Consider the following 13,549-nt stretch of genomic DNA (forward strand, 5'->3'; position numbering starts at 1 on the left):
CCAGTTGAATGCAGCTAAATACAACTTGCTATTCATACAGTAGGTCAACTATTTCTCATTTAACTCAATATAGCGCTACAGTGTATTTTTCCTTAGTGAGTATACACATTATATTGCTTACTGCATTTATATGCATATTTTATTTTTCTCATGTTTTCCTTCCTTGGTTTGAATGTTTATTTGATTTTCATAAAAGCTTTGCTGCTTTAATTGTACTTTCTGTTTTATGAATTGTTCACTGCTTAGTTTATATTCTTAGACTTCTTTATATTCTGACCCTACCATAAGAAGGACCACCTAAGATATTTATAAAGGGAATGTGAATGATTGAATTATTTAGTATAGTGCTTATTTTTCTTGTGATTAATGTACAGTGGCATATTGTAGCTGTTTATTACTGAGATTTGTTGGCCCTTGATGTTCATTATACGGGGCTTTCTCTCTCTCTTGCTCTCTCTCTGGTATTTTATCTCATTACATTTTATTAGGTTAACCCTATGGATAACATGCCTGACCACTTGATCTAACCATTCGTTGCATTATATGAAAGGTTCATGATAAGTGTCAGGATAATTGCTAGATGCTAAATGCTAATTGTCTGGATGTCATGCAGACCCTGCTTCAGTATTTTGGGGTTGATTTAAAGAAGTAAAGGATTTTCACTCTGCAAAGTGAATGCTCATTTTGCTTAGTGAATAAAGCAAATCTCCATTTACTTCAATCATCATGCAACAAAAATGCTGTTTTTTAAATTTCCTTTGCCTATGAGGCATTGACATTGGATGTTCAAAGTGAGCCTGAAGCCTTGTACACACGACCGAGGAACTCGACGGGCGAAACACATCGCTTTCCTCGTCGAGTTCCTTGTTAGGCTGTCGAGGAACTCGACAAGGCAAGTTTCTCCATTCCGGTCGAGGAAATAGAGAACTTGCTCTCTTTTTGGCTCGTCGAGTTTCTCGACAGTTTCCTCGACGAAAATGTACACACGACCGGTTTCCTCGGCAAAAAAATATCTCCCAGCAAGTTTCTTGCTGGTTTTTGCCGAGAAACTCGGTCGTGTGTACGAGGCTTCACTTTACCTTCTCACCAAGCTAAGTGCAGACACCCCACACACACACAATATGACCCATTGCAGTATGTGCAAAACACTCTGCTCCTGATATTGTCTCCCCCTTTCTGATTACACTTACCTGAGCTAAGGATTAGCTTATATACCATATGAGTGTCATCAGAGCAACGATCAGGAGCAGAATGCCATGTACCTATCAGATTGTGTCAGGTTGGAAGCTGTGTAGATGAGCATTCACCTTTCTACTTTAGTATATTAACCTGTTTGAGTCAGTGATCTGGACTTTTTTCGAACTTTGTCTGCATACTCATTCTGGGCAGGTGACACAATGAGGTTGATTTACTAAATGCAAATGCTCCTTAGCTTAGTAAATGGGTTGACAGTCTGCTGACTTTCACCTTCCAATCACATGCACATCAATGGGTATTCTTTCCTGCCATTGGGTATTCTTTGCAAAGGGAACTTTTCACCAAGATCACTAAACTAAGAGTAAATTCCCTTGCAAATTTAACAGCATACTTGCCTTTAGCAGATCAACCCCAATGCATTAAAGGGAGCTCTATCAGTCCCCTGTCCTTTTTCTCATAGCAGACTAAGTAGAAATATATTGCCTTCCCCCTTGCTACAGACACATTGACTGTGATTCCCCAAGCTTATAAAGAATGAGGTTTACTTCAAGGCTTCTGCAATATGTTACAAAGATAATTTATATTCAATGCATTGATTGCATTATGTATAAATGAAATACCATTCACTAAAATGATGTGCACTAAACCTACTTTAAAAAAGGCTGCACATAAAATAGACTTATAGTGTCTTATATTTCATGTTGCCATTCTTGTAATATAAAAGTTTAATTTACTGTTTGTAGGGTAATAACTTTCGAAGAGAGTATATTGCTACACAAGGGCCTCTTCCTGGTACCAAAGATGATTTCTGGAAAATGGCTTGGGAACAAAATGTCCATAACATTGTAATGGTGACACAGTGTGTTGAAAAAGGACGGGTAAGTGGAAGATTTTGTTTCTATCCAGATTTAGCTCAGACGATCTTAGTAGTTAAAGCCTATTTTTTTCTGCTTTTTTATAGAGTGTGAGAAGAGTTAATATCTCTGTCGTATTTTTTTTCTGTCTATTAACCCATAGGGGTCCATTCACAACAGTGGTGTGGTGCCATGCTTTAAAAGTTTATTTGAGCTGTCTAAGACCTCCTGTGTCTCTTTTGGATGGTAGTGCTTTGCAACGCTGCCACAAAGGTGTAAAGGTGCTGTAACATGGGCATTACTGTAACGCAGTAGTGGGAAGGGGCCCTTGGGGAGATTTGTCTTCCCTTCATGGCCCTTTGATGCCTATAAATAAGGGGAATGGTTGTCTTTAAAGTGGGGGTTCACCCTAAAAACAATTTTCTAACATTACATTGAGCTCAGTCTCGACATTGACAGTATGCCGATATTTTTTATTTTTTTTGCTGTACATACCTCGTATAGCTATTTTCTTAGTCGGCTTCCGGGTAGTGAATCCCGCGGGAGTGGGCGTTCCTATGCAGCAGTTAGTGATTGACGTGATGACAAAAACTCCCCCACCCGTCGCATAAGGAGCGTCACGAGTTGCCGAAAGAAGCCGAACGTCAGTGCGCAGGCGCCGTATAGCGCCGACTCGACGTTCGGCTTCTTTCGGCAACTCATGCCGTTACTTATGCGACGGGGGGGGTAGTTTTTGTCATCAAGTCAATCACTAACTGCTGCATAGGAACGCCCACTCCCGCGGGATTCACTACCCGGAAGCCGGCTAAGAAAATAGCTATACGAGGTATGTACAGCAAAAAAAAAATCGGCATACTGTCAAGAGACTGAGCTCAATGTAATATTAGAAAATAGTTTTTAGGATGAACCCCCGCTTTAAGAAAGAAAGACACAAACAACAACAACAAATCATTTCTAACCCTTTTCTGCTCTACCTAAAATTTGTTTTTTTATCTGTGTCTGCATTGGAAAGATTTTTCATAATTTCATTTACTGACAGGACGTAAGGGGAAATTACCCTGACAAGGACACAAACAACAATAAAAATCTGATAGAGGCTCAAACCTTATCCTGCTCCAAAACTGAAAAAATAAGTTTTGGTTGCAGTTGTGCTTTACAAAAGGTGTTGATTCTTAATTACAACTAATCAGTATTTACATGGCTGAAGTCAAACTGGTACATGTAATCTGATTGGTTACTATGGGCCACTGCACTGCGGAATTAAGCTCTCCTTTTCTTTATAGCTACATTAGCATCTGTGTGATCTACAGTTGACATGAATGTAACTGTTTTGGGATTAGTTCTGATTTAAGTATGGACAATTATTAGTGAATAATGCTGTGCATAGACAGCTGTTTACTATTCAATGGATACCACACAAATTAAGGAAAAATCTTTTATGACAGCCCACAGAATTTTTCTAATCCTAATACGACAGTATAATTATCTGATTAGCAAAGTCATGTTAGGATTTGATATGTAAAAATGTTCCCTCAATTAAGCCTAATGATTTCTTCTAAACATATTATTTGGACCATGCATATAAGACATGGAACAGTTATGCTGATGAATAATGAAGAATATACTTTTTGTCAGTATTTGTGATACTACAGGAGTTGCCCTGCAAGAATATTGATAGAAGAACTTCTGGAATAAAGAAAGATATGCAATGGGGTTACTTAGGTACTAGGTACTAGGTACTAGCCTAGTAAATGATCACACTGATTATATCTTCTACTATGCCATTGGCGCTGAAACTGAACTTGTGTCACTGGAGAAATTGGTTTAAGGAGTATTGTGTAGTAAAACATTTAAACACTTGAGATCGGTGAGTCTAATGTTGATTGAAAGCTGAACTCCAAAAAAAACTTAGGTTAGCCAAATAAAGTGTAAAGGCTCCTTACGTTCCTCCTGACAATTTATTGCACCCAGGAGGGACAGGTGCCGAGTCCAACACCACTAAAAGCAGCCTGTCAAAGCTTATGCCAGGCTGCAGCTGGATGAGGTTGAACAGTGTGGTAATAGCGCTTAGGGCACTGTCGGTTCCCGGAAGAGGTTGCTATAGACCAGGGGTCTCCAAACTTTTCAAACAAAGGGCCACTTTATTGTCCTTCAGGCCGGATTGTGGCCAGCAGGGGCAGAAAATGTCACAGGCCCAGCATCAGTGAGAATAAATATGGCCTCAGGGTTGGTGGTTAATAGGAGGAGTATTTCCCCTATTAGTATAAGGAATTGTATTCCATCATTGATATTGGTAAAATATATAGTGCCCCATTGTTGGTGTCAGTGGGAGAAATAGTGCCTCATATCAGTGGAAGGAGTTGTGCCCCAAGGGCCGCATAAAGGCTAGCAAAGGGCCACATCTGGCCCTCGGGACGTAGTTTGGAGACCCCTGCTATAGACCCTTGTTCCCAGAACCTGATCCCTGAACAATCCAAGGCCCGAAACACCAGTACCACTTGCTACAGCATGCGGCTCCCTCCAGCCACAGCCTGCCAAAGGCTTTGACATACTACCTGCAGAGGGAGCTGCATGCTGCACATGTCCCTCCTGGGTGCATTGAAATACTGGGATGGACACACTGCAGTTAGACAGTCCAATGAGAAAGAATTTTATAACAATAATGATCATTGCCTAAGAGTACCATGAGCAACATTTAGACTTTTACTCCAAAACCACACCATACCTGTATGTTTTTGGAAACATTGATGTGTGATCCATCTAAGGATGTATGTAGTTTACTATTCCAATTATTGGTGCACTGAAACTGTCCACACATTGTAATGTGACAAAAGAATAAAGAAATGCAATCACGTTGTTGTTGAATCACTGCTGATGTGATTTTTTTACAGGAAACATAAACTTTAATTATTGGTGCTCATGAATCTTAGTTATTCCAGCAGACTATACAAACAAACATTTGTGATATTATAAGCACAGTTTTATATTGTTTTGTATCCTTGTTGTTTCCCTGTAAGTAGAGCTCTGCAGACATTTTGCATGGAGATCTAGAGAAGGAAAGGGCCATGTGACCTGCCACTAAAATAGAGGCTGATTTAATACATTCATAATACAGGAGTCCTATGGAGCTATAATGCACCAATAGGGTCAAGAGGCTGGGGAAGGTTTCATTAAGTGGCAGGGAAAGAAACCAAAGACTCTACCGAGAAATGAGACAAATAAATTGCAAGCATAAATATTAGCACTGTCAGTGTGATAAACATAAGGAGTAAAAATAATAAATAAACTCCAGCAAAAGAAAGTTTTCCACTTAGCAGATGTCAGAGCAATTGAACATAGATAAACAAGATGCTTTCATTAAAATAATATAGCCCTTTGAGATTGGTGATTGCTTTGCTGCTTGGTTTTGTCTCCGTAACTATCCAGTTATGAGAAGCTTGTGGCATATCATTGGGATGTTAATGAGAGATAAATCCACAAAATGAAAAACCGCATTCACAGGAATCATAAAAATAAGCCTATTTTTAACATTAAAAATAAGTATCAGTCCAAAATAATTTATCATGTATCTTTAGCTGGCAAGTAGAAAGGAACGATGAAAAAAAAAAATTGAATTTTAAAGGTCATGTTAACCTTTAAAAAATTGTTCACAGCATATTATGCAAGAAAGCACAGACGTTTTTATTACTGTTTAAATAGCTTTGATTTGTTTGATTCTATTGGTTTTCTTATGAATGAACTTAGGATAATTAGTGGCAGTTACCTAACTAATCTACCCAGTGGAGGCTGGTGCTCAAAATCTTTGGGGGGGGTGCAAACAAACTGAAAAAAAAAAACTGCAGCCACTGTGCCCATCAAACGCAGCTACTTTGCCCATCAATTGCCGCCACTGTGCCATCAAACACAGCCACTGTGCCATCAAACGCAGCCACTGTGCCCATCAAGCGCAGCCATGATGGCCATCAAATGCAGCCACTGTGACGTCAAACGCAGCCACTGTGCCATCAATCGCCGCCACGGTGCCCATCAAACGCAGCCACTGTGCCACCAATTGCCGCCACTGTGCCATCAAATGCAGCCACTGTGCCCATCAAACGCAGCCACTGTACCCATAAATTGCCGCTACTGTGCCATAAAACGCAGCTACTGTACCTATCAATTGCTGCCAGTGTGCCCATCAAATGCTGCCAGTGTGCCCATCAATTGCCCCTACTGTGCCCATCAATTTCTGTCAGGCCCCGTACACACGATAGAATCTATCCGCAGATAAATCCCATCGAATGGGTTTCTGCGGATAGATTCTATGGTGTGTACACTCCGGCGGATATTTATCGGCGGATATTTCCGAATTCCAGCAGATAAATATTTGTCGACATGCACAGAATATCTATCTGCTGGAATCGGATCCCACGGATGGATCCGCTCGTCTGTACAGACTCACCGGATCCATCCGTCCAAAGGGATTCCCCGCACGCGCCGTAATGATTTGACGCATGCGTGGAATTCCTTATATGACAGCGTCGCGCCCGTCGCCGCGTCATAATAGCGGCGACGGCGCGACACGTCATCGCCAGAGGATTTCAATGCGATGGTGTGTACATGCCATCGCATAGAAATCTGCTGAAATCCTCGAGAGGATTTATCCGCGGATACGGTCCGCTGGACCATATCTGCGGATAAATCCTCTCGTGTGTATGGGGCCTTAGTGTTCCATCAATTACTGCAACTGTGCCCATCAATTGCCGCTACTGTGCCATCAATTGCTGCCAGTGTGCCCATAAATTGCTGCGACTGCGCCCATCAATTACCACTACTGTGCCAATCAATTGCTGTCAGTGTGCCCATCAATTGCCGCTAATGTGCCTATCAATTGCTGCCAGTGTGCTCATTAATTGCCTCTATTGTGCCCATCAATTGTTGCCAGTGTGCTCACCAATTCCTGACACTGTGACCATAAATTGCTGCCATTGTGCCCATCAATTTCTACCAGTGTGCCCATCAATTGCTGCTACTGTGCCCATCAATTGCTGCCAGTGTGCTTATTAATTGCCACTACTGTACCCATCAATTGCTGCCGGTGGGCCCATCAATTGCCGCTACCGTGCCCATCAAACCGGGTCACGACAGCGGTGTCCTGCACTCTCCTCGATGTTTTCTCCCATCCTCTGCTATGATTGGATGCCTGATAGGCGTCCAATCACAGTGCCTGTCGTTTCAGCAAATCAGGTGACAGTTAACAGACCCGAGCACCTGATTGGCTGAGAGGCGGTTCAGAACGCTGAGTGAACTGCGAGCGCCCAGCATGGCGCGCTGTTCACCTTTTTGGACGCCTTTTAGAGCCTATGGCTCTAATCAGGTGCTTCAAAAAAATACCCCACTGCATCCAATGCATGAATCTATCTATGATAGAGGGGGGGGAAGGGAGAGGGGGTGGCGCCCTTGCGCCCCTTATGGACGCACCGCCACTGAATCTACCTGAAACCATTTTACAAGCAGTCAGGGTTCATGTTAGTGGTCCTGTATTTTCAATGCAAATTTATAAACTATAGTGACTTATACTAATGTGGTAGTTATAAGTTCATAGTGACCAGGGTCCCTCTAGAGTTTGCAAGAGGTTCCTTGAGCTGTGGCTGACTGACCTCCCATTTGATGATGTCTGCATTGTTTCTTGGCCAACATCACTTGGAAGAGTGAGGCCCCGTACACACGGCCGAGGAACTCGACGTGCCAAGCACGTCGAGTTCCTCGTCGAGTTCTGGGATGAAGTTCCTCCCATAGAACAACGAGAAAATAGAGAACATGTTCTCTATTTTCTCGACGAGCTCTTCGGCGGCTCCATCGAGCCAAAACTGTACAGACGACAGAGTTTCTCGGCAGAATCCGGGTTTTGACCGAGTTTCTCGGTGAATTCTGCCGAGAAACTCTGTCGTGTGTACGGGGCCTCAGAGGTATGACACCAGTGATCCTTTTAGCTGTCAGTAAGGAAGGTATTTCAATCACTACTGTAAGGATTGCACACTGACCACAAATTAATTGGTTTTAGCAGGGGTTCCTCAAGACATGAACATTTTTTTCAAGGTTAAAAATGTTGAAAAGGGTGCTCTACAGCTTTGTTTTTTGTTGCCAGTTGAAAAGGGAATGATCATTTTTAAGATGTATTAAAATTGTATAACATGTTGGACAGTAGTTTTATGTGATAATGGTAATTTTGGGTGAATTTAAGTACTCCTTACTGCAGTTTTATACACTTTAGTTGTTGCAAGTAGTCAGCAACATTGCTAGCTTTCATCAGACCACTTTCAGCCACTTTCAGCCAGTCATTCTTTATACCAGCCCATAACCAACATTTGGAGCTTCAAGTGTATGTCCAACAAAAAACATGTTTTGGATAGAGTTGGGAAGGCCAATACAGGTCTGGTCGCCAATACATTTCCCCTCACTTTCAGCCTAACCTTTTTTCCCCAAAAAGAAAGTAAGGAGAAATCTCCAACAACATCATAGAAAGAAATAAAAATGATTATTTTTAGTAGATAAGGGAAGGGCTAGAATCCCTGTCACATTTCTATTTCTGTCTGTCCCGGCTTCAGATTTTCCCTCACTTCCTTTCTGGCGAAACTATTATCAGCTAAACAGAAAACAAGAGTAATTCCGCATACACACGATCGGTTCGTCTGATTAAAATGGTCTGATGGACTGTTTTCATCAGATGAACCGATCGTGTGTGGGCCCCATCGGTTTTTTATCCATCGGTGAAAAACTAGGAACTTGTTTTAATATGATCTGATGGTTAAAAAAACGATAGAAAAAAACGTTCGTCTGTGGATATGTCCATCGGTTAAAAATCCATGCATGCTCAGAATCAAGTCGACACATGCTCGGAAACATTGAACTTAATTTTTCTCAGCACGTCGTTGTGTTTTATGTCACCGCGTTCTGAAACTATCGTTTTTTTAACCGATGGTGTGTAGGCACGACTGATGAAAGTCAGCTTCATCGGATATCTGATGAAAAAATCCATCAGACCGTTTTCATCGGATGAACCGATCGTGTGTACAGGGCATAAATCTCTCTAATGCCCCGTACACATGATCAGAATTTCCAATGGACTTTTTCCATCTGATTTTCCAATTGTGTGTAGCCCCATCTGAGTTTTTTCATCGGAAATTCCTATGAATTCCATCAGAGTTTAGATATAGAACATGTTCTATTTTTTCCCGATGAAAAAGCCAGATCCTGTGTACGTGGCATAGTAAAGCCGTACAATAGTACCGTATTTTCCGGCGTATAAGACAAATTTTTGGATGCAAAAAAATGCATCCAAAGTCGGGGGGTCGTCTTATACGCCGGTGACAGTCTCCGTCCATGATTTAAAAGCCGCTCCTTCTTCTCAGCGTGTCCTGTGATAGGCGGAACACAAATCTTCCCAGCAGCGCCTCTGTTCTGTGTTCCTCCTATCACAGATGCCTTCCCATCCTCGGACGAGAGGACGTCCATGATAGGCGGAACACAGAACAGAGGCGCTGCTGGGAAAATTTGTGTTCCGCCTATCACAGGACACGCTGAGAAGAAGGCGCGGCTTTCAAATCATGGACGCTCGCAGCACGGAGACTGTCACCGGCCTGGAAACATAACGTGAGTGATGGCACTCTTGGCACAGTGGGGGAAAGTGATGGCACAGTGGGGGGAAAGTGAGTGCACAGTGGGGGGAAAGTGATGGCACAGTGGCGGCAAGTGATGGCACAGTGGGGGCAAGTGATGGCACAGTGGGGGCAAGTGATGGCACAGTGGGGGGCAAGTGATGGCACAGTGGGGGCAAGTGATGGCACAGTGGGGGCATGTAATTTAATGGCACAGTGAGGCATGTAATGTAATAGCACAGTGAGATTTTAAAAAAGCCTGTTTCTGTCAGCGGTTCCGGCTACCCCTCAGCTTCCAGAAAGATTAGTAGGAAGGGGGTAGTCTTATATGGCAAGTATATCCCAAAACCAAAATTTTTCCTGGAAAATTAGGGGGTCGACTTATACGCCCAGTCGTCTTATACGCCGGCAAATACGGTAGTAAAAGACCTGACAGGAATTGTCATCCTGTCCCACTTTATTCAAAACTATGGCTTGGCATAATGTGAACAGCTTTGCTTTCAAAGGTTTGAGAAAACATAAAGGGATCAATATACCGCCAATTCAGCTGCAGCTTTTATGGTGTATGTTATAATGGCACCCATCCACGTGCGGCGTCTTCATTTACTAGAATTCAGCAGCAACTCCTTATAACAAAACAGCAAGCTTTATTGTGCCTATAATTCCTGGACTTTTTTGTCAAAGATTAGTTTTAATCTGCAGCTTGAAAGGTTGCATACAACCGGCTTATTCAGTAAGGCAGTGCAAAAATCAATGATAACATGAAAAGTAATCCTTAAAAACCAACTGAACTTAAAGTGGAAGTCCAGGAGTTTTTTTTTTTTTTTATATATTTATGTTAGTGTACCTTTGCTCAAAGTAAATATCTATATTTGATGTCTAGAGATTCACTGGGGATGGTGTAAATCACTGTAGTATTCCACGGTACATACAGTAGTAGTCGTGATCTTCTGGGTGCTGCTTTAGCGGCTTCCCCTCTGAACAGTAAGTAAGTCGTTCGCGAATAGGGATTTGCGTAGAATGACGTCACCGTCGAAAGCATTGGCTTGTTCCGGTTTAATTTCAAGTAAACTTTGTTTACGTCAGGTCACGACGTATTTACATAAAACACACCCCCATCACAGCCATTTGAATTCCGCGCCCTTACGACGCCAAAGATACACTACGCCGCCGTAACTTACAGCGCAAATTCTCTGAGGGTTCAAAAAAAATAAAATAAGTTACGGCAGCGTAGTGTATCTTAGATACGCTGTGCCCGGCGTAAAGATGCGCGGAGGTACGTTAATCTGCCCCGTTATTTTCATCGGGCACTAGGCCCAGGTGCCCTGACAGGATATATTGTCAGTGTAGCCACTTTTGTTATACCAAAAGCAATTCTAGGAGTTTGGGGAAGCATGGTAGGTGGTTTTAATGTGGATAGCTATACCTGTATATGTTTTATATTCGATATTTTGTATAATAAAAAGTATGTTTGAGGATACATGGCTGATGATAGTGTTTACCTTGTTTTGTAACTGTCTGTAGCAGCCCAATAACAGTAGATGTGAATTTTGGCTTAATATCTTGCATTTATTGAAAAAAAAAAATTCAAGACATTCTAGAAGTGGTGGAAGTGCAGAGCGAGTGACTCCCTGTATTGTATAAATGCACTGGAGCAGCATCCAGAAAATCACAACTATCACTATATGTAGCTTGGGCTACTACAGTGATTTTTAGCATTCCCATAATTACATTGAGCCAAGCTTGACCAATGTAAGTTGGCAAAAAAGATCGTTCTTGGAGTTCTGCTTCAATTTTACTGTTATGGTCTTGTGAATGATTGCAACAGGCTGCTGCATTTTTTTAGATCATCATAGCCTATTGTAATCATTACTAAAAAGAAAGTTCTTGAGATTTGATATGTTTGCATCTTTGCCAAACTGACAGTTCCATTTTCAGAAGACCTGTCATTGGACAGAGAAGCAATTAAATAAAAGGCTCTCATAAATAACTTGGTTTCAGCCCTGAAAGTGTAAATGTACATTTTTTTATTACTGAAAGTTTCTTTTCAGTTTGTCAGAGAGCTGAGTGTTCTAGAGGTGGAAAAATGGAACAGCTAGAGAAAGAGAAAAGTAAAACTGCATTGCAGTATCTCGATTATATTGGCACGCTGTTTGTGTTATACCGTACCCTGTGCTTTCTAGTATATTAATCTATTATTTGGTTTCTTTTAGCCTTCTATTAGCAGTAAACAACACATATATAAAATGACTGCAGCATTTCTTACATTTTGCAAAAAATAATGCTTATAGAATGTTTTGTTGTAGAACTTTTGTTAAATATAAATTCCAGGTATGGCATTGTTTACATAGCTACATAAGTCCGGCTTGGACCAATGTAAGGCTCCATGCACACTGGCGTAACAAACGTTGCTTCTACAGGAGTTTTGTGTTCTGCCTGTAGAAGCAACTCAATGTTATCCTATGTGTCCATGTACATTAGGACGTCTACAGGCATATTTTGAAAACAACGTTTAGAGGCAGGAAAAAAACATTCTCATTCGCGTTTCTTGTTGGAGCTCACTGCCAGAAAAAAACTCTCCTAAACTCGTCTAAACTTTGTACAAAAAATGCTATATATGGATGTGTTTTACTTCAAAGAGAACAGACGTTTTTTTTAGCCCAGTGTGCATGGAGCCTTAGGCTCCATGCACACTAGGAGCAGAAAAAACTTCAACGTTTTTAGCTTGAAAAACATGGCATAAAAGACGCAAAATTAAAGCATATTGTACAAAGTTTAGGCGAGTCTATGAGAGTTTAGGCGAGTCTATGAGAGTTTAATTTATAGGCGTTTTTTGCACTACACTCCCCTCTGCAAAAGTTTTTACTCGCACAACACACCTAAAAAAACGTTGGCACTTGACGTTCAGAAGAGATAAGAGGAGTTTAGGAGAGACTGACGTTTTTACATCTCCTAAACTCCTCCAGGAAACGCGATAGAGAAGGGTTTTTTTTCCTGCCTCTGAACGTCCCTGACAGAAAACGCCTGTAGCAGTCAATAATGTGCAAAGACACATAGAGCAGCACAATACGCCTGTAGAATCGACGTTTTTTAAGTCCAGTGTGCATGGAGCCTTACTATGTATACCATATCTGTGGGATCCCTCTAGAAGCTGAAAATGACTGAAGTAGACAATGTTACTAGTGATGTTCACTAGTTTCCATGTCCCATTCCGAGTGGCTGCCCTGTAGCATTGTGAACACAGGAGGTTGGCCATTCAGCACAAGTGCCATTCAGAGAATGCTTTGCATTTTCTCAATGAATGCAAAGTGTTCTTTGATTGGACCAAGTAGAGAGGCAGGGCAGTGTTGTCATGCTCTCCAGCCCATTCAGTGAGGAAATGCAAAGCATTCTTTGAAAGACGCTTGTGCCAAGTTGTTGGCACGGGATCCAGAAACTAGTGAAGATCACTGGAGTAGTGGTGTTTACTTCTGTAATTTTGGTACGGTATATGCATATTTACATTGGTTATTGTTAAGGTTTACATACACTTTAAGTTGGTATTACAGGGAGCCACTGAACATTCTGTACTGTAGAATAACTGTATTGATGTTTCCTTTTACCTAAATGACGAAGAACATAAATTGAATGGCTTGTTGAATTGTTAAAGTGGTTCTAAAGACCCCAGGTTTTTTTTATCTGAATTCATTCCACGCATTAGGATAAAAAGTCCCACCTCGATCCAGCAATGATAAATGCGAGCAGCGACTCTCCTGGGTCTCTCTCTCCTCATTGGCTCACATAGCAGCAGGATCCATTGACTCCTGCTGCTGTCAGTCACAGCCAGTAGCAATGATAAATGCGAGCAGCGACTCTCCCGGG

General features: G+C 41.7%; 1 protein-coding gene across 2 annotated transcripts in view; it reads left to right on the top strand.

Annotated features, from left to right (window-relative positions):
- Window positions 1-13,549, top strand: part of PTPRB (protein tyrosine phosphatase receptor type B) — a 176,098-nt gene that overhangs the window by 146,513 nt on the left and 16,036 nt on the right. For both annotated transcript variants that reach the window (XM_040344003.1, XM_040344004.1), the window contains one exon: window positions 1,941-2,075. In XM_040344003.1, the coding sequence (XP_040199937.1) occupies window positions 1,941-2,075 (135 nt within the window). The remainder of the gene's footprint in view (window positions 1-1,940; window positions 2,076-13,549) is intronic.

The sequence above is a fragment of the Rana temporaria genome, chromosome 3 (assembly GCF_905171775.1).
Source record: "Rana temporaria chromosome 3, aRanTem1.1, whole genome shotgun sequence".
In the NCBI taxonomy this organism is placed as follows: Eukaryota; Metazoa; Chordata; class Amphibia; order Anura; family Ranidae; genus Rana; species Rana temporaria.